General features: G+C 42.6%; 2 protein-coding genes across 2 annotated transcripts in view; both read left to right on the plus strand.

The window, feature by feature from the left end:
• Positions 1 to 11,741, plus strand: part of dock9b (dedicator of cytokinesis 9b) — a 49,550-nt gene extending 37,809 nt beyond the window's left edge. Inside the window, exons 43-53 of the mRNA XM_030783294.1 lie at positions 18 to 233; positions 471 to 528; positions 3,869 to 3,975; positions 5,311 to 5,433; positions 5,734 to 5,847; positions 7,493 to 7,639; positions 8,384 to 8,594; positions 9,683 to 9,873; positions 10,268 to 10,368; positions 10,487 to 10,625; positions 11,616 to 11,741. Coding sequence (XP_030639154.1) covers positions 18 to 233; positions 471 to 528; positions 3,869 to 3,975; positions 5,311 to 5,433; positions 5,734 to 5,847; positions 7,493 to 7,639; positions 8,384 to 8,594; positions 9,683 to 9,873; positions 10,268 to 10,368; positions 10,487 to 10,625; positions 11,616 to 11,741 — 1,533 coding nt within the window. The remainder of the gene's footprint in view (positions 1 to 17; positions 234 to 470; positions 529 to 3,868; positions 3,976 to 5,310; positions 5,434 to 5,733; positions 5,848 to 7,492; positions 7,640 to 8,383; positions 8,595 to 9,682; positions 9,874 to 10,267; positions 10,369 to 10,486; positions 10,626 to 11,615) is intronic.
• Positions 11,742 to 19,083: 7,342 nt separating this feature from the next.
• Positions 19,084 to 27,622, plus strand: slc15a1b (solute carrier family 15 member 1b). Its single transcript, XM_030781813.1, is given in 22 exon segments — positions 19,084 to 19,110; positions 19,242 to 19,329; positions 19,480 to 19,621; positions 19,816 to 19,935; positions 20,688 to 20,787; positions 21,292 to 21,382; positions 21,790 to 21,873; positions 21,990 to 22,072; positions 22,265 to 22,351; positions 22,748 to 22,837; positions 23,140 to 23,184; positions 23,363 to 23,395; positions 23,712 to 23,800; positions 23,940 to 24,021; positions 24,254 to 24,370; positions 24,611 to 24,796; positions 25,023 to 25,093; positions 25,299 to 25,406; positions 25,558 to 25,669; positions 26,310 to 26,447; positions 26,792 to 26,899; positions 27,368 to 27,622. Coding segments are annotated over 21 exon segments (2,148 nt in total). The 5' UTR covers positions 19,084 to 19,110; positions 19,242 to 19,322.
• The last annotated feature ends 279 nt before the right edge of the window (positions 27,623 to 27,901 follow it).

Below are 27,901 nucleotides of genomic sequence, written 5' to 3' on the forward strand. Positions count from 1 at the left end.
ACACCCGTGCCCCACAGCACACAGCCTTTCCGTCAGACGTGAAGGACCTGACGAAGCGGATCCGCACGGTTCTCATGGCGACGGAGCAGATGAAAGAGCACGAGAAAGACCCGGAGATGCTGGTGGACCTGCAGTACAGCCTGGCCAAATCCTACACCAGCACGCCCGAACTGCGCAAGACCTGGCTGGACAGCATGGCTCGCATCCACGTGAAGAACGGAGACCTTTCCGAGGTAACTTCTCACTGAGCCACAGCCGGTGACTGGCTTTGCCATTCCACTCTGTCTGCTGAAGACAAATATTTGATTTTGCATTGATTGTTTTTTACTGTGTTGTGGGTGCTTAGTTGGCATGTAAGCTGTTTCATTGATTTATTATTGGATGGATGGATGGAACCATTTATTTAGTAATTGAATCACTGTTTTGTTTGCTGACTGTATCTGTGTGATTTGCCCGTTGTGCTGTTACAGGCAGCGATGTGTTATGTACATGTGGCAGCACTAGTGGCAGAGTACCTGAGGAGGAAAGGTGAGTCCGTCCACCATTCTGCAGTACCACTGCAACTCCACTAGATGGCACTGTATCTATGTCCGTACCCACAATGAACTATGATCGGTATTGATGCCAACATCTCCTTGGTAGCTTAATCATAATTACTCATAAATTTTGTTTGCATATTACTGGATCAACGAGAACACTTGGCTATTAGAAAAAATAACCTTTGGCGAAGTTTACCGTCATTAGTACATAATTAGGAATGAGCGGACAGAGTTATTAGAGCTAGACCACTGCACTCACATATAATTATCATGACTTTATTTAATCAAAGCTAAAAATATTGAAGCACAAGACTGAAACTCATTTACCTTCATGAAAAAAAAAAAATCAAGCCCTATATGCTGGCCCATGTTGAAAATCACTGCAACATTTAACAGTGTACAGTGAGGTTTTTGATTCTTTAGATTTACATTAACCAGTGGTTTTTGTCATGAAGAAACTACAGAAACGTGCTGACAGGGTGTGTTCAGAATAGCATGTGAAAGGCTGTAGTGGCACGTTTCAGCTCCATACAAACTCACCGTGCGGGATACACGCCTAAACAAACACATACACACACACACACACACACACACAGAGTCATAATCAGTGTCTGGTGATGTCAAAGGTTTGTTTTCAGGCTGAGATGTAAAATTTCCTCAGAAATCAGCATTTTTTGAAGTCACGAACACACATAACACCACACCAACACCCACAGCTGCATATGTTGTAATAATTAATAATCGGGTGTGGGTGTGTGTAGGTGTGTGTGTGTGTTAGAGAGGAATGTGATATCTGTGTGAAATATGTATCTCTACAGATAAAAAAATATCTGATATCAGCATTTTCTGCAGCCACAACATCGCCCCAACACTCAACACAACCACAAACACACAACACCATCCCAACACTCAACACAACCACAAACACACAACACCAGCCCAACACTCAACACAACCACAAACACACAACACCACCCGACACTCAACACAACCACAAACACACAACACCATCCCAACACTCAACACAACCACAAACACACAACACCATCCCAACACTCAACACAACCACAAACACACAACACCAGCCCAACACTCAACACAACCACAAACACACAACACCAGCCCAACACTCAACACAACCACAAACACACAACACCATCCCAACACTCAACACAACCACAAACACACACACACAACACCATCCCAACACTAAACACAACCACAAATACACAACACCACCCCACACTCAACACAACCACAAACACACAACACCATCCCAACACTCAACACAACCACAAACACACAACACCAGCCCAACACTCAACACAACCACAAACACACAACACCAGCCCAACACTCAACACAACCACAAACACACAACACCATCCCCGACACTCAACACAACCACAAACACACAACACCATCCCAACACTCAACACAACCACAAACACACAACACCAGCCCAACACTCAACACAACCACAAACACACAACACCAGCCCAACACTCAACACAACCACAAACACACAACACCACCCCAACACTCAACGCAACCACAAACACACAACACCATCCCAACACTCAACACTCAACACAGCCACAAACACACAACACCAGCCCAACACTCAACACAACCACAAACACACAATACCAGCCCAACACTCAATACAACCACAAACACACAACATCATCCCAACACTCAACACAACCACAAACACACAACACCAGCCCAACACTCAACACAACCACAAATACACAACACCACCCCACACTCAACACAACCACAAACACACAACGCCATCCCAACACTCAACACAACCACAAACACACAACACCATCCCAACACTCAACACAACCACAAACACACAACACCAGCCCAACACTCAACACAACCACAAACACACAATACCAGCCCAACACTCAATACAACCACAAACACACAACATCATCCCAACACTCAACACAACCACAAACACACAACACCACCCCAACACTCAATACAACCACAAACACACAACACCACCCCAACTCTCAGAACTATATATGTTGGGGAGTTGGGGAGGGTGTGGGAGTTGGGGAGGGTGTGTGTGTGTGCACATGTATGTTTGATCTGGCCCCTCCCCTAACTCACTTGACCTTTGATTCATTTGTCGTCTGGTCTTCCCATGCTCGTGTTACTGTGATTATATTACTTCCCTCCATAACAAAGTAAAGTAAAGCATCACAGTTCAAATTTCAGTAGTCACATTACAGTTACTGGATTATTAAAATGTCCTTTAATAAGTACACGCGCTTTTTCAAAAGAGTGTTTTTCATGCTGGATATTTACATTTAACTTACAAAACGGATAGTTCTAGTTCTGGGTGTTAGTTGGTCAATACAGTTCCAGCAATGTTAAAATACATGATTATATGTATTTTAGCTATGATGCGACACACACCTGTTCACCTTAATTGGGTATCTGTGATATGACTACCCACTGTCACTAAGGAGAGATTGAGTCCTTGACAGCAGCTTCCGTTAAATGGAGACCGACAACTAGTTAGTTAGCTAGCTAGCAAGGCCTGCTACGTTTGAGAAAACCCGAAAATACGGCGTTGCCAGCCAAGACAATAATATTGAGAGCCTTCATGTTACTTTTAATCACAAAATACAGATAACGCAGCTGTTGGCAGCTAATGATATAAAAATGTATTACTAACTGGCTCAGAAACTACTGGTAGTAAACCATTGAAGCTAAATGACAACATGCTGATTAATGTAGCTACACTATAGTTATCGTTAGATGGCTTAGCTCGCGTGTTCCTATATTTCATCACTGGTCAAAAATGTGAGCTCATGAATGAAGCCATGCTTTACAGTTATTTTAGAACAGCTAAGGGGAGTTTCTAAGCATGACATGAAACTATTGCATTGAAAATAAAGCAATGAAATGACTATGATGTTTGTCCTTGTATGTTTATGTGGTAATTTGGGGAATTTGTAGTTTTAGAGAGTAACTGAAAAGTAAAGTCATGAGTAGTGTAATTACTTTTCAACAGGAGTAACGAGTAAAGTAATCCCATTACAATTTAAAGAAGTAATCGGTAACTTACAACTAATTCCTTTTTTTTTTTTTTTTTTTTTGAGTATCTACCCCAACACTGCTCTTTGCACCCTGAGCCGAACCGCATTAACCAACCAAAGGTCTTTTAACTCTCTCTCTCTACTGCCTAGCCTCTCAACTCAAGTCCACGTCAAAGTAACAGCTGTTCACACGTTGCCGTAGCGATGTCAGCGCTACGCTGTTTTAAATAACCTCCCTCTGTCCATCTCCCTCGTCCACGACAGGCATGTTCCGACAGGGCTGCACCGCGTTCCGCATCATCACGCCCAACATCGACGAAGAGGCCGCGATGATGGAGGACGTAGGCATGCAGGACGTGCATTTCAATGAGGTTTGACAACCCCCCTCCCCCCTCAAAAAAACCCCCACACACACACACATACACACAACACATACCATCCTTCACCCCCCCCCCCCATCAACCCGTTACGTCATAGATGCTATACAACCGTACAACCTCTATCTACTAACATAATCGTCCAATCGACTTCCTCCTCAGCCACATGACAATGACTCAACTATAGCGACGACAGAGGCACTTTATCCTCCGTCTGTGACTGCCGATAATGAGTTCGGCATTTACAATCACTGCTGATTTGGATGATTATTATATTGTCTTATTATACAGATGTTCTTGGAGTCATTGTGTTACCCCCCAAGTAACCCTAACCTTTATCTCATAGATCTCACTTAAGGCAGTATTGAAGCAAAGTGGGTCAAGTCATTGATATATGCTCCTCTCTCTCTCTCTCTCTCTCTCTCTCTCTCTCTCTCCCCAACTCACACACAGACACACACACACACACACACTCACTGAAACCCTCGAAGCATCTTGCTAGCAAAAATAGAAACCAGGGTTAATTTTACAGTTTAGTGCGTTATCACATTTAAAGGTCTCTCTAGAACCAGCAAGACAACAGAAATGTAGAGTTGGTGGATGCACGATTGTGAATATTACCGAAGAAGAGAAATCAAAATCTTCCACACCATCAGTTTTTAGAGGAACACCCTAAGGTCCTTTCTGTCACCTTTGTGACGTCATCGTTTCAAGGATTACGACCTCTCATGATTCCATTCCAAGCTCTGCCTCCTCAGCATGGCCCACCATTCAGAACACTCGGCCGTCAATCGAAACCACTGACGCGGTAGAATCCCCATCCAGCTGCACTCCAGCTCTCTGTGAATGCTTCAGTGAGCATTATTGTCACGTCAAAGCTGTAAAACAGATGAACTGATAACAGGCAACGACTCATAAACTCTGTTACTGACAGTCTGTTATCTCTCGTTGAAACAACACAAAACGGTGTGTGAAATTCTTGCTTTGCTGTGGAGCTTCTACTGGTATCTCCTCCCTTAAAGGCTGATATTATGGTGCATCACTGATTGCTGTAAATATGTGTAAGGTGCATGCTCTATATGGTAATTTATAGGTAAAAATGTTCAACACTTTTGATTTGTCATAGTGACACATATATAACTATTGTGAACTGTGACTAAGAAGATGCATGTTATACATTACAGTGCAAGGAAAGATTGAAGGTCTGAGCTTCTAAGTGTACTTATGACTCTAGATCCTTGTCTTCTGACTTAAAAAAAAATATCTGGCCAGTTCAAAAGGGTAATTTTTTTTTTATGTGTGTGTGTGTGTGTTCATGTGTGTGTGTAGGAGGTGCTGATGGAGCTGTTGGAGGAGTGTGCTGATGGTTTGTGGAAGGCTGAGAGATACGAACTCATTTCTGATATCTACAAACTCATTATTCCCATCTATGAACAGCGCAGAGATTTCGAGGTGCAAACACACACACACACACAAACACACACACACACACACACACACAAACACAAATGCACACACACACACACAAACACACACACACACACACAGTGTTATAAAGTAGTCAGTAAAACCCCCTTCTCTCAAGAAGTAAGCCTTAAACTTTAGACTTCAACTTGGAGATATGCAAAAATCATATGGGCCTGCATGTTTCTCTCTCAGTAAATTCAAGCTGTCCTCCTAAATGACCATCATAAATGACTTTACTGATTTGTGTGTGTGTGTGTGTGTGTGTGTGTGTGTGTGTGTGTGTAGAAACTGGCACACCTCTACGACACATTGCATCGGGCCTACACAAAAGTCTTGGAGGTGATGCACACGGGAAAGAGGCTTCTGGGAACCTTCTTCCGAGTCGCCTTTTTTGGCCAGGTAAGACGTATTCATGTCACTGTCCCCTGTGTGAACAGACCTCCCTCACCGACGCTGAGCCCTGAGCACGATCCCCGACTACTTTTGTCAACTCACAGATCCTCCACAGTGCGAGCCACTCTATGCTTTTGGTGTTGGGTAAATGAAACAGAAACCTTTCCAGCTAACTAGCTTTTTTGTAATGGATCCAGCTGAAGCCCTGCACGGCTGAATCAATAACCAGTAGTGTTGTTAAAAGCATGCGCCGCAGTCCTGTGAAGTAAGAGTTTGGTTAATGAGATCTTTTTTTTTTTTTTTTTGCTTTCTCTTCCTCCCCAAGGCCACGGTAAGTGCTCACGTGAGCAATGGTAGCCTTCGCCTGGTGTTCGCTTTGTGTGTGTGTGTGTGTGTGTGTGTGTGTGTGTGTGTGTGTGTGTGAGTGTTTGTGTGTGTTTTTGAGCACGCTTTTACCTTACCACATAATTACCGTAACCCAGTCATATGAGCTAAGCTTCTCCGTGCTAAAGCACTTTTAAAAAGACAGCTCAAACACAATGGTGTGCTTTATCTAGTACAGTCGGGCCAAAATGATGTACGTACTGTCTTTCTCCCTTTGTGTTTTTGCCTTTCGTTGTCCTGTATCACACGCACACATCTTAACCCAGCCCTTATTACATTGTCTGTGTCCCGCAACTGATCCTCAAAATGATTGGAGAAAGAAAAAATTCTCCATGTCATTGAAATGGTGTTTGCCATGGAGACCGCTGTTAAGTGGCGGCTGGGACAAGCTAATGGACTGAGTTTAACCCTTTTTAGCGTAAGTAGCGGCCATTAGTCTTACTTAGCCCGAAATAACTTTATGGCATTCGGAATCGCTTTACCACTGTCAGTTAATGGCGTACAGAGGCCATGGCGAAAGCGCTAGTGTTCTTTTCCTTACTGTTATTTTATTTTATTTGTTTTGACTTTCGAACAAAGACGGAGTGTACATGGCAGGTTAAGCTAGCTGCTACGCACGCCCGTTTCCGACTGTTGCCGTCCTTGGTGTTGAAGGTGTCAATGTGTTCTGACTCACTGGTGTATTTTAGTTAACACAGATCAATTATTCTGGGTTGAGGTCAGTGTTTCATTCTGGACATAACAGAATTATTTCCTCTTCATGCTATTCTCTCACAATGCCCACTATTTGACCTAATCATCTATAAGTGAGCAACATCTAAAAATCACTAGCGTGATGTCTTCAAAACAAGGACTCACTCATTTATTTGTACTTTGACTCTTGCCTAGCTCATATAATCAATCATCCTAATTTTTTTAATGGCAAGATACATGTCTTATGACTTAGTGCTTTTAGGACTTACTGGCCAGACAGTTCATTTTTGTATTTAGCCCAGACATTTGTAACTGAGATGGAATGGACATTCGTTTCTGACGTTTTGTTTGATGTGGCTTTACATAATGCGCACACACACACACACACACACACACACACACTCCTGCCACTTTAACCTTAAGACAACTAAGACCGTTACACTTTTTCATACTTACTTGAACTAAGTTCTCATATCTTTGTAAGCGTTCTCACATATCTGATTTGTGTGAGCTCTGTGAGGCAGTTGGCTCAGGAAGGAAAAGAACGTTGGTAACAGGGTATCTGCGTGTGCAGGGCTTCTTCGAGGATGAGGATGGGAAGGAGTACATCTATAAAGAGCCCAAATTCACTCCGCTCTCGGAGATCTCCCAGCGTCTCCTCAAACTCTATTCCGACAAGTTTGGCCCAGACAACGTCAAGATGATCCAGGACTCTGGCAGGGTGAGACAAATCAAAGACACCCACACACACCCATACGCACTACAAAGTACACACGTGTGTATCACCTTATCTTACCTCGACCTTATCAGATCCAACAGCACCCTGTGCGCAACACCCAGGTGATATCCAAGCGAGGACCCTTCCCAATACAAACTACACATGCGGGAGTTAATACACTTTAATATGAAAACTAAAATGTACATACACACAAACTGACACACACCCCCCCACACACACACACATACGCACACAAACATGATATATCATGTGCGAACATGGTGTACTCATGACACTCTACTAACAACAGTACACAGAGTATCACAATGCTAAAGTCTAAAGTTTAAATCTGTAGAGGAGCCATCATTTCCTCCTGTAATTGACAACCAGCATGTTGCGTTGGGCGTAAAGTATGTGTGTCATCCAGTTTTTGTGTTTTAAATGCCCTAACAGATAAATTCTTTAATTTCACGTCATCCATTACCATCACGCCCCATGTATACTGCAGCTTAATCACTAGACTCACCTTTTGGGCAGCTGTGGTCTAAAGGTTAGAGTACTGAGCTCGTGACTGGAGGGTTGCTGGTCCGATTCCCAGTACCAACTTCCATGGCTGTGTGCCCTTGAGCAAGGCACTTAACCCCAATGCTCCCTGGGTGCAAGGAATGCTGCAAACATTTACATTTAAGTCCATTGTTTTCATTGACTACATCATAGGGTCTTCACCTCTACATTCTTCCCCCCCAGGTGAATCCAAAAGACCTGGATTCCAAGTTCGCTTATATCCAGGTGACCCACGTCACACCCTACCTCGAGGAGAAGGAGCTGGAGGAGCGAAAAACCGACTTCGAGCGCTGCCACAACATCCGCCGCTTCGTCTTCGAGACACCCTTCACGATGTCGGGCAAGAAGCAGGGCGGCGTGGAAGAGCAGTGCAAGCGACGGACCGTGCTAACCAGTGAGAGAGCGTTCCAATTCACAGCGCTTAGCATTACCTTCGCGCGTTTAGCGCTTCAGCCGCTAACGTTGAGAGTTTGAACGGGACGGAATTTGGCATTAAAACGTTCGCTTTCAAACCGTTTGACCACCAAAACCGTATTCAGGCCGTGGTTCAGTACAAAATCACCAGCGCTTTGAAAGCTGCTTCAGTTCGGACGTAACAGGAGTGACACTGCACTCTGAACCTCAAAACAGTTAGCACTTGGAGCTAGTAGCTCCAGCTCTGAAAACCTTCCAGAACATTTGACTTTCTGAGACACACAAGCTCATTACGATCAAAGCCCAGTCAGTTTTTGAACTTCTGTTAAATGGTTGATCATTGAAGATATGCCCATATATATTTTCAGTTGTATATTCCTATACGGCTGTGCGACCCAGTGACAGGACGGGCTTATAAAATGGCACCTCTCTTACTGTTGAGAAGGAAACAACTCCGCTAGGAATGAACTGCGCTGAGGACATATTCTCCTCAGATGGGACACATTACAGATATTTATGACCTCTATCTGGCCTTGACACAAACTCCAAGTGAGAGTCTGACATGGCTTTTACCATCGTCCTTTCACGTCCTTCTCTTAATCAACTTTTCATTCATTGCATCTGTTTTATTGTTATATGGGGCCAAGTACGACAAAAGTTCAGACTTTATCTTTTATCCCCCTGATAAAGAGTTCCCTCAGATTAGCACAGAACTTCATAGTTCCTAAGCTTCTTCTTCTTCTCTCTCTTTTTTTTTTTACTTGGGAACATCCGTGTTTTTTTTTTGTTTTTTTTTACTTGCATGTCTGCAAGCGCAGATGAAATTGTTCATTTGCTGCAAAGCAAAATTTGACAGAGTTTGTCATTCTGGGAAGTACGGCTGTTGTCAGTACTAGAGAAGGTCACTGCTTTGCCGTATTCCAAAGTGTAAAAGGTCTCTGATTAGTAAGGTCTCTGATTTGTCTGTCTCTTCTCTTCTCTTCTCTTCTCTTCTCTTCTCTTCTCTTCTCTTCTCTTCTCTTCTCTTCTCTTCTCTTCCCTCTCTCTCCCTCTCTCTCTCTCTCTCAGCCACACACTGTTTTCCATATGTGAAGAAGCGGATAGCTGTGATGTATCAGCACCACACAGACCTGAGCCCCATTGAGGTGGCTATCGATGAGATGGCAGCCAAGGTGGCGGAGCTCCGGGCCCTCTGCTCCGCTGCTGAGGTCGACATGATCCGTCTGCAGCTCAAACTGCAGGGCAGCATTAGTGTCCAGGTGTGTGTCCCACAGACACACATGCATGCACACACATACACAAACCTGTCCCCTTCACTTGGGACTGATGGTATATGTAATACACACACACACACACACACTTGTGCAGTCACAATCATACACGTTTATGCATGACTGATCATTTCTCTTAGCTGCCTTTTATTTCTAATTTATTTCAACTGCAAATACAATGTGAATAGTGCTAAGTACAATTAAGTTATTATTACTATTAATTAAATAATAACTAACTAACTTAAATAATTAATTAAGTAATAAATTGTTTATTATAAAGTCAGTGATCTTGATGGGGGGGGGGGGGTCACAGTGACTAGATTTGGCATCTACTCCACGTGTTCTGTAACCTGACTCTGTGGAGTGTTATTTTTCACCTCAGGTCAACGCAGGACCTCTTGCTTACGCCAGAGCCTTCCTTGATGACGCCAGCACCAAAAAATACCCTGATAACAAAGTGAAACAGCTCAAAGAGGTCTTCAGGTACGCTTGCCTCGACAGAAACAAATCCTACCAAGCGAAGTTCCTCTCCGTGGCTTCGCCCCGCCGCCTTTTTCCTCAGTATGAGGTAGAATGTTTGCATTATTTTTTTATTGTGCAGGCAATTTGTGGATGCCTGTGGCCAGGCGCTGGGTGTGAACGAGAGGTTGATCAAAGAGGACCAGCAGGAGTACCACGACGAAATGAAGGCTAACTACAGAGACCTGGCCAGAGAGCTGTCCAACATCATGCATGAACAGGTGAGCAGTGGCCAGACTGAAGCACCAGCCCTGACAAACCAGCTGGACCGTAATTCACACACACACAGGTGTGTGGACTTAAGCAATGATACATGGAGTGGGTACATCTGTATCGTATGTCAGCATATTTTATGGCCATGACGTTGTAAAAACCTGACATGCGGTTAATACCCCTTTGGAGCGCTGGCTCTCAGCTCCGCTCCAGGGAAGATCTGTAAGACAGTGCATATTTGCTCTGTCCCAGAACAGCCACACCTCAGTGCTCTTATCTACTGATTGCTGAGTCCTTCACTTCCTGAAGCAGGCATGCTGGTGCAAAGCGCCAACTAGGGTCTGCAGACTAGCGGGTTCCCAGGATTAGAATTTAGAAAATCTAATTTACATGACATGTATTCAGCTGCTTTATATACATTCATGGTTTGTACAGTGAAAAAAAATGACTATACATGTATTTCAACAAATATGTGTGAATATTATTATTATTATTATTATTATTATTATTATTATTATTATTATTATTGTTGTTGTTGTTGGTGGTGTTGTTGTTGTTGTTGGTGCTGGTGTTGTTGGAGTTTGTATCAGTCCTCTGGGAGATCCAAGATCTTGCAAAGGATGTATCCACTTCCAAACAGTGTTGCCTTGACAATTATTATTATTATTACTATTATTATTACTATTATTATTATTAGTATTATTATTATTATTATTATGTTTATATGCACAACCGATGAAGCGCCATGATTCGCAATTTGTGTTTTTGCTATGGGTTTGTTCTTTGTTTTTTTCCCCCTTCACACACAGTTGTAAAATGATAACAGTTCTCTTTATGTTTCTTTTTTTGCTGGCCCATGCAGATTGGATGGTAATGGTTTGATTTACTTTCCTTTCATTTTTTTTTTCCATTTAAAAAGGAGTGAATGAATGAAATGCTGAATGGTCTTGGCTGTACTCCACTGCTCTTCAACCTCTTTCCAATCCCGTCTCTGTCAGATTGTGACTGTCGAAGATGGACTGAAGAACTCGCTCTCTGATTCGCTGCACATCTTCAACGCCATCAGTGGCACGCCCCCTGTCACCACCCTGCACGGTGTCTCCAGCTCATCCTCGACCGTGTGACCTCTGACCTCGCGGAGATCGAACTGTCTTCTGTCTCCTGCTTAATTTAAGGCTCGGCATACCCACCGAGAGAAAGAGAGAGAGAGAGAGAAAAAGAAATGAAACTACCTATTTATGCTATACCATGTCACATCTCCTTCACATCTCCCAGTGTTCTCCCGAATACGCGCAGCAGAGGCTTGAATCGCTCACAGCATCGTTAGAAGTGATTTTACTGAGGAGACCGACCTGTAGTTATGCTGTCTATAATGTGACTCACATCCTCTCAGTATACAGAGTACTGGTCCACCGTGAGCATGCCCAGATCAGAGAAACCGATTGGAGTGACATCATAGACAGGGTCACGTGATTAAAACAGGATTGATCTTATTCTTTCTTGTTTTCGTTTTTGCTCACTGACTTGTTTTGTCATTTCTTCATCTGCTGTTCAACCTGAGCCAATATATATATATATATATATATTTTTTTTTTTCATTCCTATTAATTTCACATGCAGTGTTCATTTATGGAAATGAAACTTCCATGGGAAGATGATGAAGAAGGGAAAATTCATTTTCCCTGGTGTTCAGGCCCCTATAACCCTGACCTGGGCATTTGTCTGTACCTTAGACTGTCCATGACTGATTCATCACTGTTTTATTATTATTATTATTATTATTTTTTTCCGTAAAAAAGACACTCATTTTTTGCAGGGACCTAAAATTAGACTCAAAACCATACACATTTACTGTGCCATTCGTGGTTGTAGAGACCATTGAATCCCTAAATCGATATTTCATAAATGAGAAAGGAACTGGGGGAAGAAATCCTCGACACGAGTCCTGTTTGCTCTGACAGGAGGCCCAGTCGAAGCAGCAGCTTTTACAGTCAGTCTTAAAGACACACTGTTTTTGTCCAGTCAACCCACAAAGTCAAACTTGATCCTGGCTGTGATAAAAAAAAAACAAAACAAAAAAAAAACCATATAAATATATATCGGTAAATGTTCGTCTCTTGAAGTAATGTGTCAGAAAACATGCGTCGATCATTTCGGTAAAGGGAGATAATTGTTTTAATCGGTATCAAATGTGAAAAAAAAAAAAAGCTAGAGCTTTCTCCTCTTCAGAGTGTCGCACGTCGCGTTACAGTGTTATAGTGGGCGGCTCAGGTGTGCACTTTTTTTTCCTGCGGCGTCGTATCCACGCGTACGTGAAGGTGAGACGTTCTCCCCCAAAAAAGCGACTTCGTCTCATCACGCCAGATGTTATCAGACGCGCTGCTCAACACCGTCAGGTTGCTGGCAGAACACTTTATTTTCTGATGGGACAATACAGAACGTCAAGGAACGTAGTGCTGTTCTGGATCATTCTATGGCATACAGTATGTGTGCAGTAAGAGTCATAAGGCTTCCCAGTCGTGTTCTCCACCTGACGTGGAGCTGTGGAGCTGTGGAGAACGCAGAACCAATGGGATATAAACATTTTTTTTTTAATGGCCTTTTCATGTTTGTGTTATTGCTCATGTAAAATTGTTAAATCGGGGACATCAGATGGGGTTTTATTATGTAGTCAACAGAATGTCACAGTTCTGTTGTTTGTTTGTTTGTTTGTTTGTTTTCTGTATGTAAGATATTACTGTCATGAATCTCTTTTTCTTTAAAGAAATTTTTAATGTGTTTTATATATAAAATATGAATAAGTAAATAAAATGGCGTTCTATATCTTCAGAAGAAAGACCAGGACCTTGCTCTAAAAATGTGTTTCTCTTATTTAATTTTATTTTGTGTGAAAGTTAATGGATTGCTGATTAACTAACATTGGAGGCAGAGTTACTTGCATCTTTTACATTTATTTAAGGAGTTTCTCTCAGGAACAGTGTTTTTGGGTGATAACTATTTTGCTTAATTTTTGGAATTTTGCAAAAACCCTTAAAAAAATCCAAAACCATTTAGTTTGTTCAAAGTTTAAAATAGTAATGATAATAATAATGAAATGTTACAATTTACGTGTATGTCGCCACAGGGGGGCGAGTTGAAGTAATGTCCCCCTTATTTAGAATATTGTAGTGTTGTGCGATGATAATCACACGCTTAGGAACAGTTTAGAATAAAAGCAAGCATTGTTTTTAGTGGCAGTCAAGTCTAAACATTTTACACTCAGAACAGCCATCCTGACCCCTCTGGCTACGCTTCACCAAGACGGTGACTTCCCAAATTACTACCTGTGACATAAAAACGCAAACTAAAAGATATCTCAAACAACACCAGTAAACATCTCCCAACACACATCTGCTTCAAACACGTCTAACAACGAACAAACGGTGAAACCTGCCCAACAGAGCAAAAGTGGCAGCGCTAAGAACCACTCTCCAACACTACACAGCCCCCCCCCCCCCCATCAAGTATCATCGTCCCAACAAGATCCAACATGCCCTTACTTACCGTCCCTTACTGTGTCCCTCAAGCAAAAGTCTGCAAACCACTGCGGTCGTCGTTGTACGTGCCTGCCCCGCTGTGGCGGCGGGTCCTGGGTGGGTGGTGACATGGTCCCTGTCGGCGTGGACTCCGCCAATGGTTCCGCAGTCTCGCCGTTCCTTGGGGTGGTATGGGGCAAGCTGGTCCCGATGTTCCACAACAGTCTTTCTTCCTGAACCCACTTGGACCCGGTGAACCACCTCAGAGAGTCGACGGAACCAGAGATGGCTGACCCCGTGTCCACCAGGGCATGGGGGTGCCATTGAGGTTGCAGTCTAGGTGTAGTCCACGTGTCCAGCCCAGGCAGCCCAAGCCGCAGTCGTGACTCGGTGCGGATGGCAGCTCCGCTGTTGTGCCACCCCAAGCCAGAGGGTCCACTGCGTCGCTGCCATAAGCCAGAGGGTCCTCGACACAGCCGCCAGCGACAGAGGGGGCCTCCCCGCCAGTACCGTCACTCTAATCTCCGACCACCGAGACCAAACAAAGTTCAAGTTCAAGTTCAAGTTCAAGTTTATTTAGAGCCCAATATCACTGTTTACAGTCTCAAGGGGCTTTACAGGCCACAACAGTCAAATCAAAATATGACGGCACCCCCTGACTTAATCCTCATGGCGGGCAAGAAAAAAGCTGTCGATGACCTGGACCAGAGGAACTGGGAGGGCCTCGAGGCAGACCAGAGTCACCGGCTGCAGGGGCCACTGGAGCAGTTTGCTGACGTCTTCGCAGCCAGGGACGAGGACCGTACGCACACCGGTCTGGTACCGCGCGACGTTGACCCTGCGCGCCTCATCCGACTCCACCCCCGTCGTCTTCCCTTCGCCAAGCGGGCCGCAGCGAGAAGCAGAAGGTTCGATGAGATGGCGGAAGCGGACTCGAGCAAGCCCCTGCAGTAGCCCCTGGGCAGCCCCAGCTGTGCTAGCCAAGGAAAAAGGAGGGCACCTGGCGTTTCTGCGTCGACTGCCGCTGCCTCAACGAAGTTCACCCACAAAGACTCCACCCCACGACCTCACCTCGCGTTGACGACACCCCTCGACCGCATCGCCGGGTCCAGTTGGTTCAGTGAAATGAAAAAGAGTGATAAATAATCGTGTGATTTGATTCATTTAAAACCGATTTGATTAAAACAGTCGTGATATAATGAAAACAGAGCCGTTTTTTTCAGCATTTTCATTCATCATTCATCATTCACGATACAAAATTGCCATTTATCATTCAGGGAAAGCATCCTCAACGGTGGAAGTAACAAATATTAATTGATAAAAATGGAGGTGATGAAAATGCATGTGAATGGAAAAATAGAGGGCTAAAAATGTATGTGAACTGAATAATAGAGTGATAAATTATCAATTGGTTCGATAAACTTGACTGACATTTATCGTTTACAGTGAGCAATTTTTGTTACTTCGGTTTATCATTTACAGCAAGTCATTTTTGTTACTTCTGCCAAAAATGTCAGTCTTAAACCACGCCATGTTTCATTTCACATCCATCTTTACAACTCCGTTTTTCAATTCACATGCGTTTTTATCACTTCCACCCCTCATACTGGTACTCTTACATACTTATACATTTGTGTTAGTTACGTCGATGACAATAGCGGTAGCAAATCTTCACTGGGCTATCTATCTATCTATCTATCTATCTATCTATCTATCTATCTATCTATCTATCTATCTATCTATCTACTTTCTGTTTGTCTGTCTGTCAGTTTGTCTGTCTTTACGTCTAGTCAGTTAGTTAGTAAGTTAGTTATAATCATATTTCAACCAAAAACATACTCTGTGATATTGATTTGGCATGTAGCGTGGACTGTGTGCTTTTGAACAGGTTCAAATCCTAAAAACAATATAATTTTGATGTCGCAGCAACATGGTTGCATACTATTTATATGCGTCTTATCATTCAAAGATTTATCTTTACTGTTATCACCGTTCTGCATTCTGGGAAAACAATGTGCCTCTTTAATGATCCGAGTTCATACTCCTCCTGGACATAATAAATCATTTAATTACAGTAACGAATTATTGCGTACCTTAGTCCGTCTTCGCCGATGGTGCATCTTGTTTCCGTTGATCACGATGACACGACTGTGCACTCATAAAAATAATAATAACAATAATAAAAAATCCGTTCGTTCATTCATTTATTTTCTAATCCGTTTATACTAGTTAGGGTCGTGGAGGGTGCTGGAGCCTATTGCAACCCCCAATTTTGCGAAAGGCGGGGAAACGTCCTGGAAAGGTCGGCAGTCCATCGCAGATAAAAAAAAAAATCTACTGATAACCCTTTCATTTATCAAAGTGATTTACAATATAATGGGAGCTAGATTATGTTGAACTGGAGATCGGACTGTATTAGAAAAAGTGAGAGACACAGAAACAGCTAAAAAAGAGCTGGTTAAAACTCAAACCTCAAACAGTGATCGTTGTTTTGTTTTGGACGTGTATTTAAAAAGAGCTGCTGACACTGTGAAAATCTCCGGTCCCCCGCTACCCCCCAACAAAACCAAAACAAATCCAGACCCTACTGTAGGCCTCTGTTACATTAAGCTTTTTTGGGAGGGGGGAGGGGGGGCAACTGGTCCTCAATTTGGTCTAAGAGCAGAGGGATTGGTAGGCATTACGTTTCAGAAGTGAGAGATAAAGAATGTGTTTTTCGATGATGAACTAATCTCAGATTATGGGATTGATCTTGCTAGATTATGTGGCATCCATTAAAAGGTAAAGGTTTAATTGTGTTGTGTGGATCAGCACACCTTGTTTTTTCAATGTCTAGTTGTAGGCTCTTAAAAACAGCAAAATTAACTGTGCATACATTTAAGTCATGCAGATCATATCTGGTATTTTAAAAGAAGGTGATAATGTAGATGCCTGAATGTTTTAGCTCTGTCTGCTATCTAAAACAGGAGTATATCTAATCAACAGGATAGCTGCACTGTGAGTTTGTGTTTTCACTGTAGCAAAACAAGCTGACTGCTACAAACCTGACTGTAGAACATACACAGATGGTCCCTGTTAGATTTCACCTGTCCGTCGGACAGCTCAAAACATTTTTAGTTCACTTGATGTCTGAAATATTAATATTAATCAGTGACGCTAGAATATTTTGGGAAGTTACTATTTCTTACTTTTTTTCTTTCTGATATATTCACTGTACGTTTCTACTTCAGGTGTATGTTAGTGTGTGTGTGTGTGTGTGTGTGTGTGTGTGTATGATAACAAGGAGAGAAAGTGTTTTATCATTTTTTTTCTCATATTCTTTCACTCGATGTAGTGTAGTTTTCTTTGAGCTCTTTGCAAAGATTTGTGTGTGTGTGTGTGTGTGTGGGGGGGGGGGGTTGTCTCTCTACAATACAAATGACTGTCAAATCCGACTCCTTAGTGATCAGTTTCTCATCTATACATTCTCTGACACCAAAGTCATTAAACATTTAAAAAAAAATCAGACTTCAGACTTTTCTCACTAACAGTCCCTCAGGATCAGAATAAAAAGCATTTTAACTAGTGTTTCATGACTAAATGCATGTTACAATGTAATCATTGCAGTCAGAAAAGATATTTTCCAAATGTAAAGTAATTCTGGTTTATTCTTAACCACATTACTGGTATGTATCAGACTACCAAAAAAAAAAAAAGATTCAAAAAACGGCTTGGAATATTGGACTTGCTCTCGTGTCATCTGCAATGTTCTGAGCAGGGCATCATAAACACAGGACACAGTCCACTCTGCCCCTCGGGCCTTCTGGGAGTTGAATAGAGAGGGTAGGCACAAGTTATAAAAGCTCTGGTCCGCATCTCTCAGGTGCTCACAAGTAGTCCTCCACCTGTGCGTACGCGTGAGTCGGTAACCCAGTGGAACATTCTAACAGCAGGGAATTGCGTGAAGGATACTTCAGAAGAACACTACCCGGGTGAAGTCTTCCTAGGAAACGTCAACCATGGCAGGTGAGTTCAAAAGCTTCCAAAAAAAAAAAATTCAAGATATTTCAGGCCAGTGTCAATATTAGGTGGGGCATAAATTTGTAAGATGCATAAATCTGCCTGGGAATTTTTTTCAACTTTATTAATTTATTTTTATTTGCTTACTTAAGTACTTGCTGATAACACGGTTTGCCTGGAATGGACTAGCTTTTAATTGTTAATATTATAACATAATTAAATGCGTTGTTTTTTCTCTGAGAACAAGCTGAGTTGGAAGGCATGTTTGCTCACGTCATGTTATCAACTCAGTTACAATATACTGTCCTGAAACACTCATATGTTTCTGTATTTACAGATATTATGTTTATTGTTGCTTTTTTCTCTCTCTCTCTTACACACCATCACTGTCATTCCCCAAGATCATGTCTACTTCTAGCATTTAAACATATCCACAACAGCAGTTCTCTCTTTCCGCAGCCGGGGTGAAGGCAGTCTTTAGGTTTCCAATCCAGTCTTTGACGTTGCATGTTTAAAATGATGGGTTTTCATCCTTTAGTAGCTTGTAACCCTACAGACAGCCGTCTTCGTGTTTTACGGGGTTTCTGTGTCAGCATTAATAGTGGGTAAATAAGTACGGTTTTGGGGTGTAATGGATTGTTTCAGAGTAGTCTCTTGTTCCCCAAAAGTTCATTTTTGATTTAGTTTCTGACACAATTGCCTCATGACAGGAGGTCTATGTGTATGCATGTTTGTTTGTATGCATGTATATATTTATGTATATATCTGTGTGTATACAGATAGATAGATAGATAGATAGATAGATAGATAGATAGATAGATAGATAGATAGATAGATAGATAGATAGATAGATAGATAGATAGATAGATAGGTACTCTGTCAAAAAAATCTAAGGTGTTTTTTTTGTACTGAGTTTTCTGAGTATTATCCGTTTTTCACAGATTATGAGCAAGGAGAAAAGAAGAAATCCAAGTCTAAGGTGAACAAAGTAGCCTACTGCGTTTCACACACAAACACACACACACACACACACGCACATTCAATATTAACAGTCAGGATAAAGTTTTGAACTTGTGTCAGTTAAGTAGTTTTTTTTCCCTTATCATTCAGCAATCCGAATGCTGTGGCTACCCCCTCAGTATTTTCTTCATTGTGGTGAATGAATTTTGCGAAAGATTCTCCTACTATGGCATGCGAGGTGAGCTAACAGTTACCATTTTAATTTTTAAAAATCTAACATCTTCTTCTACTACTACTATTACGTAATTGTAAAATGCCTAACTGTCTTGTGTGTAATTCTGTACTAACCCAAACAAATCTCTCTCTCTCTCTCTCTCTCTCTCTCCAGCGGTGCTGGTACTGTACTTCACCTACTTCCTGCGCTGGGATGAGGATCTGGCCACCTCCATCTACCACACCTTTGTGGCGCTGTGCTACCTGACGCCGATCATCGGTGCTATCATTGCTGACTCGTGGCTGGGCAAATTCAAGTGGGTGCACGGCACTTGGTGGCCAGAAATTCCATAGCTTTAGTCATATCGTAAAGACGTCATTTGAAAAAAAATATCATACCGTTCGCCACTCAGCATCGAGCAATGTACGCAATGTTCATTCTTTCGTTACAAAACTAACAACAATGGTTTTGCTGCTAGAGAAATTAACAATATTGATGTCGTCTTGGCAGGACCATCGTTTATCTATCCATCGTCTATACCATCGGGCAGGGCATCATGGCTGTGAGCGCTATCCACGACATGACGGACTCCAATAGAGACGGGACGCCGGATTCTTTAAACGTCCACGTGTGAGTGACAGTTCCCTATAACCCCCCATCCCCTCCCCCGCCACTGAGACAGTTAAGAGTGTTATTTAACTCAGTTATTTAACCGTCACCTGTGAATTTACACTACACTTAGACAAAGACATTGACCTCTGTGTAGGCTAAGTTATGACCTCGTACATAACAGTCATTATGCATGACAAAGTACACGAGCCACCAGCTGATAAGTATTATTTGTGTGTTTCTACAACGCGCAGTATTAAACTTCACATATTTCACAGTTAATATAGTAATTACAGCGGGATGAGTCTATTATTATATTACTCCCATGAAAAAACATATGAGAGAACACAGACCAGGTGGTAGAGGTGAGTTTGTAAATATGTCAACAAACGCAGAAAAATAATAGATTTATTTAGGCCTACAGCAGCAACAACAAAAATAAATAAACAAACAAATAAATAAATTAATAAATTAAAATCTTTTGTGAAGTCATCAGGTGTTTTGTACCACGACTGAAACAAAATAAGATAAATGCAGTGAACTTGTTTTCACTTACAAATAAATAAATAAATAAATAAAAATTCTTAGGGCATGTTTTATTATCAAAATCACAAACTGTTGAAACCCTGTTTGGCTGCAAAGACCAAAGACGTGCCGACAGCCTTCCGATGGCGTTTGTGTCTTTCAGCTTAGTACATTTGTCGGTAAAGGCGCTTCTTCGTGATTCTTTGGGTGGTTGGCGTTTAATTTTTCGCCTCGCCCTCTCTCCTCAGTGCCTTGTCTATGATCGGACTCTTCCTCATCGCCGTGGGAACGGGAGGCATCAAGCCCTGCGTAGCAGCTTTTGGCGGTGACCAGTTTCAGGACCACCAGGTGAGGCAATGCACTCTCTCCTTCTCTTTTGTTACCTGGGCACACCCAGCCAAGCTGTCTATGGGGCAGAATTTTTTTCTTGTGTAAGCAAATATTTTGCTGATTAGTGTTTACATTAACAGAGGTCAGAGGTTTAGAAGACACAAGAGCAGAGTGATAATAATTAACTTAAAAATATGGCACTGATAAGGTTGCACGTACCTGTGTGTCTGAAAGAAGAGCTAAATTGTTATCAAAGGCCATTGACGACTGAAATACTAGTGGACCCGTAGATACACGTAGATATACGACTATTAGCATCTGATAATACGTTGAGACGTGGAAAAACAACTGGAAAACGAGGAAAAACATTAGCACGACGTTAACCTTTGATTGGCTAATCACTGGCCATGTGACACGCCTTGGCACAAAACTTTATTAAGCAGATAGTAAGAGTTTTTAGTGTTGTGTTTGTGTGGATCTGTGTGAAATACTGACGCATGTTTGTTTTTTTGATTTCTGCAGGAGAAACAAAGAAGCACCTTCTTCTCTATTTTCTACCTGTCAATCAATGCTGGGAGTCTGTTGTCTACAATCATCACCCCAGTTCTCAGAGGTCAGTGTATGTGTGTGTGTATCTATATGTAAATATCTGACATGTGGGGACCTGGTGGGGACATTAAACTGGAAGAGTTTCCTTTATTCATCCCTTTTCTTTTTTCTTTCTTTTTTTGAAGATGGGTTTTATTTTTTATTGATATGGTTTAAACACCATTTTTTTCTTTGGTTAGGACAGTATAAAGCTTTAGGTCTAAGGTTAGGTTAATAATCACTCAGATATAAACCAAATGGGTGTTTGTCATAATGAATCCAAAATAAGCAGGAAACTTTGGAACAGGAGTAATATGAATGAAATACAGTAAAAAAACCCAAAAAACTGGGTTCTGGCAGTCTTTTTTCTTTTTCTTTTTTTTTGAATAACCTCTTCCTTCTTGTGTGTGACACTTTGTTTCTGTCCTCCAGCTCAGCAGTGTGGTATCCACACTCAGCAACAGTGTTACCCACTGGCCTTTGGCGTCCCTGCAGCTCTCATGGCCGTCGCCTTGGGTGAGTGGGTTAGCGCCTCACTTCAAATGTACATGTGCTATACCAGCAGCGGCCACACGGTGGCATTGTTCGCATTCTTTAACTGATGAATGTCTACGTTTCTCGTGTGCCCACAGTCGTGTTCATCGCCGGTAGCGGCATGTACACAAAAACCGACCCCAAAGGCAACATCATGATGGAGGTCTGCAGATGCATTGGGGTAAGAGTCGATCATTGAAAAACAACTGCGTCCTTAATTCTGACCTTGTTATAACGATTAACTACGTAACAGTAATAATTTGACGATGTGTTTTTGCATATGTTTTGCGAGCCCGTTAAATGTTAAGTGTCCGTAAACTGATATATTAGAACGCACGATCGGGACTGTGACCGTTCTTTCCGTCTTCCACAGTTTGCCCTAAAGAACCGTTTCAGACACCGCAGTAAGCAGTATCCCAAGAGAGCACACTGGATGGACTGGGCCGAGGAAAAATATGATGTATGTTTCACATCACATGTCCACACACATACACACCTTTTATTTATTTGTTTGTTTGTTTGTTTGTTTGTTTGTTTATCATTATTAACCACACTAGGACATTCCCTTGTACTTCTTTTTTTTTTTACTGTTAATAATCATAATAATAATCTAACCAAAACCATGTGCAAAGAAATATTTTGTCACCTTTTTGTTTGAACAAAAACAACAATATTTTCTGACTAAAACAAAACAAGGGCAGAAGTCCCCACAAGATCCCCCATTGGTCACGTGCTTATATGTTTATGGAAACCTCCAGTCCATACCACTCCGCGAGCACATAGATGACACACATTCACGAAAAAAACCCCCCCCAGTTAACCCTTTCTCTCGCGTGATCTCTCTCTCTCTCTACAGAAACTCCTGATTGCTCAAGTGAAGATGGTTCTGAAGGTTCTGTTCCTCTACATCCCTCTGCCCATGTTCTGGGCTCTGTTCGACCAGCAGGTCAGTGCGGAGCCTATCTACTCACTCACTTTCTTACACACACACACTCACTCACTCATTGCGACCTGCATTCAGCATCCCACGCTGCTTTAGATACTTCACATCTGTGAGCCATTGCTAATGTCAAACATATGACATGACACCATCACATGTAACGGAATTTACATTAAGCGCAAATGACATGATGTATAATACTGGGCGATATTTACACGGGGTTCTCTGTTAGCTATGTCAGTGAAAAAAAAGTAGGCCTATTCATGTCATAGCAAGTGTCAAATGGTATATGTTTTGTGTCTCTTCAGGGTTCCAGATGGACACTTCAAGCTACCACTATGAATGGCAACTTTGTAAGTATCTGCTGAAATACACAAAACAAACAAGTGAGTGTAAATATCTCAGCAAACTGTAAATGAAACTGTACTGAATATAGTTTAACAGTTTAACAACTAAATATAGTTTAACATGCTGTTTACTTAAGACCTGTTCTAATTCTCTCTCTCTCTCTCTCTCTCTCTTTCTCCTCAGGGAGTTCTTACAGTGCAACCAGATCAGATGCAGGTGAGAATGGTGACAATCCCAGTCAAAATATCATCTTTTTTTTTTTCTCTCCTTTTTTCATCTAAATGAACAAATACAACCGGGTTTAAAACGCATAAGGAAAAGATACAGTTGAACCTAGCCTAACATTTAGGTTTTTACTAACGCGGTCATGTGACGCGTTTGTCGTTTTGAAGAGCTAAAGGTGTATTGGACTGTGTTTCTTATACAACATCACGGGCACTGCCGTGAGTTGGTTAACCTGTGTAGTCTCATGGGTTTTTTTTTTATCAAAGTCTAAGCTCTTCGTATCCTCTCCACACGTTTTTTGCTGCAGACCGTGAATCCCATCCTCATTCTGGTGCTGGTGCCGATTATGGACAGTCTGGTGTATCCGCTCATCAAAAAGTGTGGGCTCAACTTCTCGTGAGTATCCGTCCTCATCAATCCCCTTTGTGTTTTGTGCGTATGGCAGATGTTGGAGGTGATGGATACATAGATACAGCACTTTGGATCATGGTTTGACTGAGCGTGTGTGTGTGTGTGTGTGTGTGTGTGTGTACAGGCCTTTGAAGAGAATGACTGTGGGTATGCTGTTGGCTGCATTGGCCTTTGTCGCTGCTGCACTGGTGCAGGTCGAAATCGATGTAAGAAACACACTTAATCTCTCTCCCTCTCTCTCTCTTACACACACACACACACACACACACACACACACACACACACACACACACACACTTACGTACAAAGTACACGTATGTATATTACCTTCAAAGCACACACACACACACACATATTATCTTATCTTACCTCACCTTATCAAACCCAGCAGTATCTGTGTGCTTTGTCTGATTTTAACATTTCCCTTGGTCCTTTTAGAAAACCCTGCCCAAGTTCCCATCAGCCAGTCAGAGCCAAGTGAAGTTCTTGAACTTGAGAAACAGCCAGTTGGATCTGACAGTGGACGGCACCGGTTATCAGATCCCAGCTTTTCAAGTGAGTGTACCCTACCCCAAAAGTCAAAAAATCGACACCACCACTGCTATTAACGCTTAAATGATTCCACTTTAGAATCATGCACCATTAACACAACTCAGATTGAGGAATACCGTGTTTCTAAACGAGGCGAGTTTTGTGATGTAAAGAAGGCAGGAACAAAAACAGGAGTAATACTATTACTATTCCGTGTCTGGGATTGCGGTCTGTGTTTGCTATGACGGATGCGGTGCCTGAAAGGACAGGATTAACGATAAGGGCAACGCCACGCTTTTCTCGTCTGTTTTACCCGAGCAGGCTTCACCGGAGTACGTGACGTTCGATAAGACGACGATCTCGATCGTACAGGGAGCACAGACCACCAATGTTCCTCTGAACAAGGGCATCCGACAAACCGTTATATTCTCAGGCGGAGCCCACGCTGTTGTGAGTATGACATTGCGATGCGTTCATTTACAAAGCCAGTGATTCATACGAAGGTGACCGATATTAGCGACAGTAATGATAACTTGATTTGTATCGAAACCGTTTGATACGGTTTGTGCGGGGAGTGCAACGTTTCCTCGGCAATGAACGTGAAAGAGCAACCAAAGGGATCAATTATGAGAAACTGTCAATGCTTCTACAAAACTGCCTTTTTTAAATATCGTAATATGATTCCTCCCCTCCTCTGTAGGTTACAGATATAACAGCCAAGCCGGAGCAAGGCAAAAATGCAATCAGGTACGTCAGAGAATTGATCGTCCAAGACTGAAAACTGTCGTTGCGAAGGACTCGGCGTGCAGACTAGAACTCTTAACACACGGTTTTTGGTGACTAATGTCACCCGCAACAGCAGAAACAGAACGGTTTTACAGAAACCCGGAAAAATCTTGGATGTGTCAGTTTTGGGATCTCACAGGCTTGTGGCATTCCCTGTGTTCTTTAGATTCGTGAATGGTTTTGGCTCTCCGCTGAATGTGAGCCACAGTGCTGATGGTTTGGGCGTCATCGCAACCAATGGAGTCTCGAACTACACGGAGGTTCCAAAGGGCAAGTAAGTGCAGTTGGGTCTGTGTCATTACCATACACATGTCCATATAAGGTCATTTTGGGCGTGGCTAATTAAATATGCACCTGTGGAATATCTCGCCTCTTTAACTCTCTGTTTCTGGGCAGTAATGGCATCTTCTTTTTTTGTTCTCCAGAGTCACATTCCTGATAAACGACTTGGGAGCTCGGCAGTGCGACTACACCATGGAGTTGGGCTTTGGGAGCTCCTTCACTGTTATTATCCCCAGCACCTTGGGCTTCGCACAGGTAAAAAACACAGACGCCAACCTTGCTGAAACACTATCAAAGAGTTTTAACTGTCTTAAATGGCGTTATTTTAATAGACAGATTGACCAAAGACAGGGCTTCACCACACCACTGGCCTTCCATAGCTGCTTCCCACATGACTACAGACAAATCCTACTTCTGGAAGCTCACAGCACCTTTACTATTTAGACGTCTCCTTTATCAAGCTTCTGATTCGCTGAAGCAGTTGTGATAGGGCAGAAATCAAGCTTCTGATTCGCTGAAGCAGCTGTGATAGGGCAGAAATCAAGCCTCTGATTCGCTGAAGCAGTTGTGATAGGGCAGAAATCAAGCTTCTGATTTGCTGAAGCAGGTGTTATAGGGTAGAAGGAGACCTCAAATTCACAGAGACTCCAGAAGCAGGATTTGGGAAACGCTGACATGGAATTCATTCATTCCCACCCCCCACCCCCCCCCCCCCCCCCCCCACCCCCCCCCCAACTTAATCGCGTTATGTCTGATTTGATGTGCTTGTTGGTAAAGCTAAGTATGAGGACATTTCAGGTCTTACACACACACACACACACACACACACACACACACAAACAGTCTGCTGTGTCCTCGCTTTGACTCAGTGTTTTTTTGCGTTTCATGTGTAAAGAGTTGTGAACACATCACCCCATCAGAGGACATTAAGCCCAACACCATGCACATGGCCTGGCAGATCCCCCAATACTTCCTCATGACGTCTGGAGAGGTCGTTTTCTCTGTCACTGGGCTGGAGTTCTCTTACTCACAGGTAGGTGGCGCTCTCACGTCTCACTGCTCACTCCTCTCTACAGACTTTGCCTGCCCCCTTATGTCTCATTCAGCTACAGCATTCTTCAGTTTTTAAAAAAAAAAAAAAAAAAAGAAAGAAAAAGAAACTCGCGTTAACATCTGCTGATAACATCCGCTCGCTATTCGTGCAAAACTTTTTGAAGGGTATGAAGTGTTCAGCTAATTCATGCTGTAATATTCTCATCATGGCTTCACTTGATTCTTCTTAATCTTTATTTATTTTGTCGTTACGGGGTGCCTTAATTAAGTCTGATGCCCGTGTGTTTACAAATGCTGACGCTGTGAAACTGTTCACCTTTCCAGGCTCCTAGCAACATGAAGTCAGTGCTCCAGGCCGGTTGGCTGCTCACGGTTGCCGTGGGCAACATTATTGTGCTGATTGTTGCAGAGGCAGGCCAACTTCCTGAACAGGTGCTGAACTATGTCCTATGTCCTTAAGTTCATAGACCTAAATTCGAACCTCGTTGGTTCACGTATAATAGGAGAACATACCATTTACAAAGCTCAAGAATCAAATGAAAAAAACAAAAACAAAAACTAAAAACCAAAAACATGACCGTACACACTCACAAGTGACAGTCCTTGCTACGGTCAGCTGAAACGCTTAGGCAAGATATTGAAGAGTCTGTAACTGGATCATTTACACAGCAATGTTTGCAGCTTTGGTCAGTACAGACGCTTAATAGACTTAACACACTCATAGACCAGCTTAACACGCAACTCATTCACAAGTAATGCAAGTAATGAACTATTCAATGTTCAATTTTATGTCATGCGAATTATCTATGAATAACGTCTGCCGAGGACGTTTGTCGACGTGAATTAACCGCTCTGGGTGCGTGTGTGTTTTTCATTTGTTTGTTTCTTTTTCCCCCACAGTGGGCTGAGTATGCTCTCTTTGCTGGTCTCCTGGTTGCTGTGTGCATCATTTTCGCAATCATGGCTTATTTCTACACTTACGTGGACCCATCTGAAATCGAAGCCCAGTTTGGAGAGATGACGCCCAGCGAGAAGGACGAAAAGAAGAGGAAAGACTCGAAAGACTCGGACGACGTGAAGATGAAGAGGAAAGATTCCTCGTCCTCGGACAGCGACGAAGAGGAGAAGAGTGATGTAAAACAGACCAAGATCTAAACGCTTCTCATCAACGTCCCACTAACATGTAAATCAGCGCGTCACATTGAACAAAAGGATTTGGGGTGAAAAAGAGAGAGAGAGAGAGAGAGAGAGAGAGAGAGAGAGAGAGAGAGAGAGAGAGAGAAAGAGAAGGTGCTTCCCCTGGAGCTGACGCCATATTGCTGAATTGTGTTTGGATCATTGGTCACCAGAAGGTGAAATCCGGGGTGTAGAAAATTTTAAGATCTAACATCACTCACCAGCAAAACCTCCCCCCTCCCACTGCAATATCAAACA

This window comes from Chanos chanos, chromosome 8 (assembly GCF_902362185.1).
Source record: "Chanos chanos chromosome 8, fChaCha1.1, whole genome shotgun sequence".
NCBI classification, from domain to species: domain Eukaryota; kingdom Metazoa; phylum Chordata; class Actinopteri; order Gonorynchiformes; family Chanidae; genus Chanos; species Chanos chanos.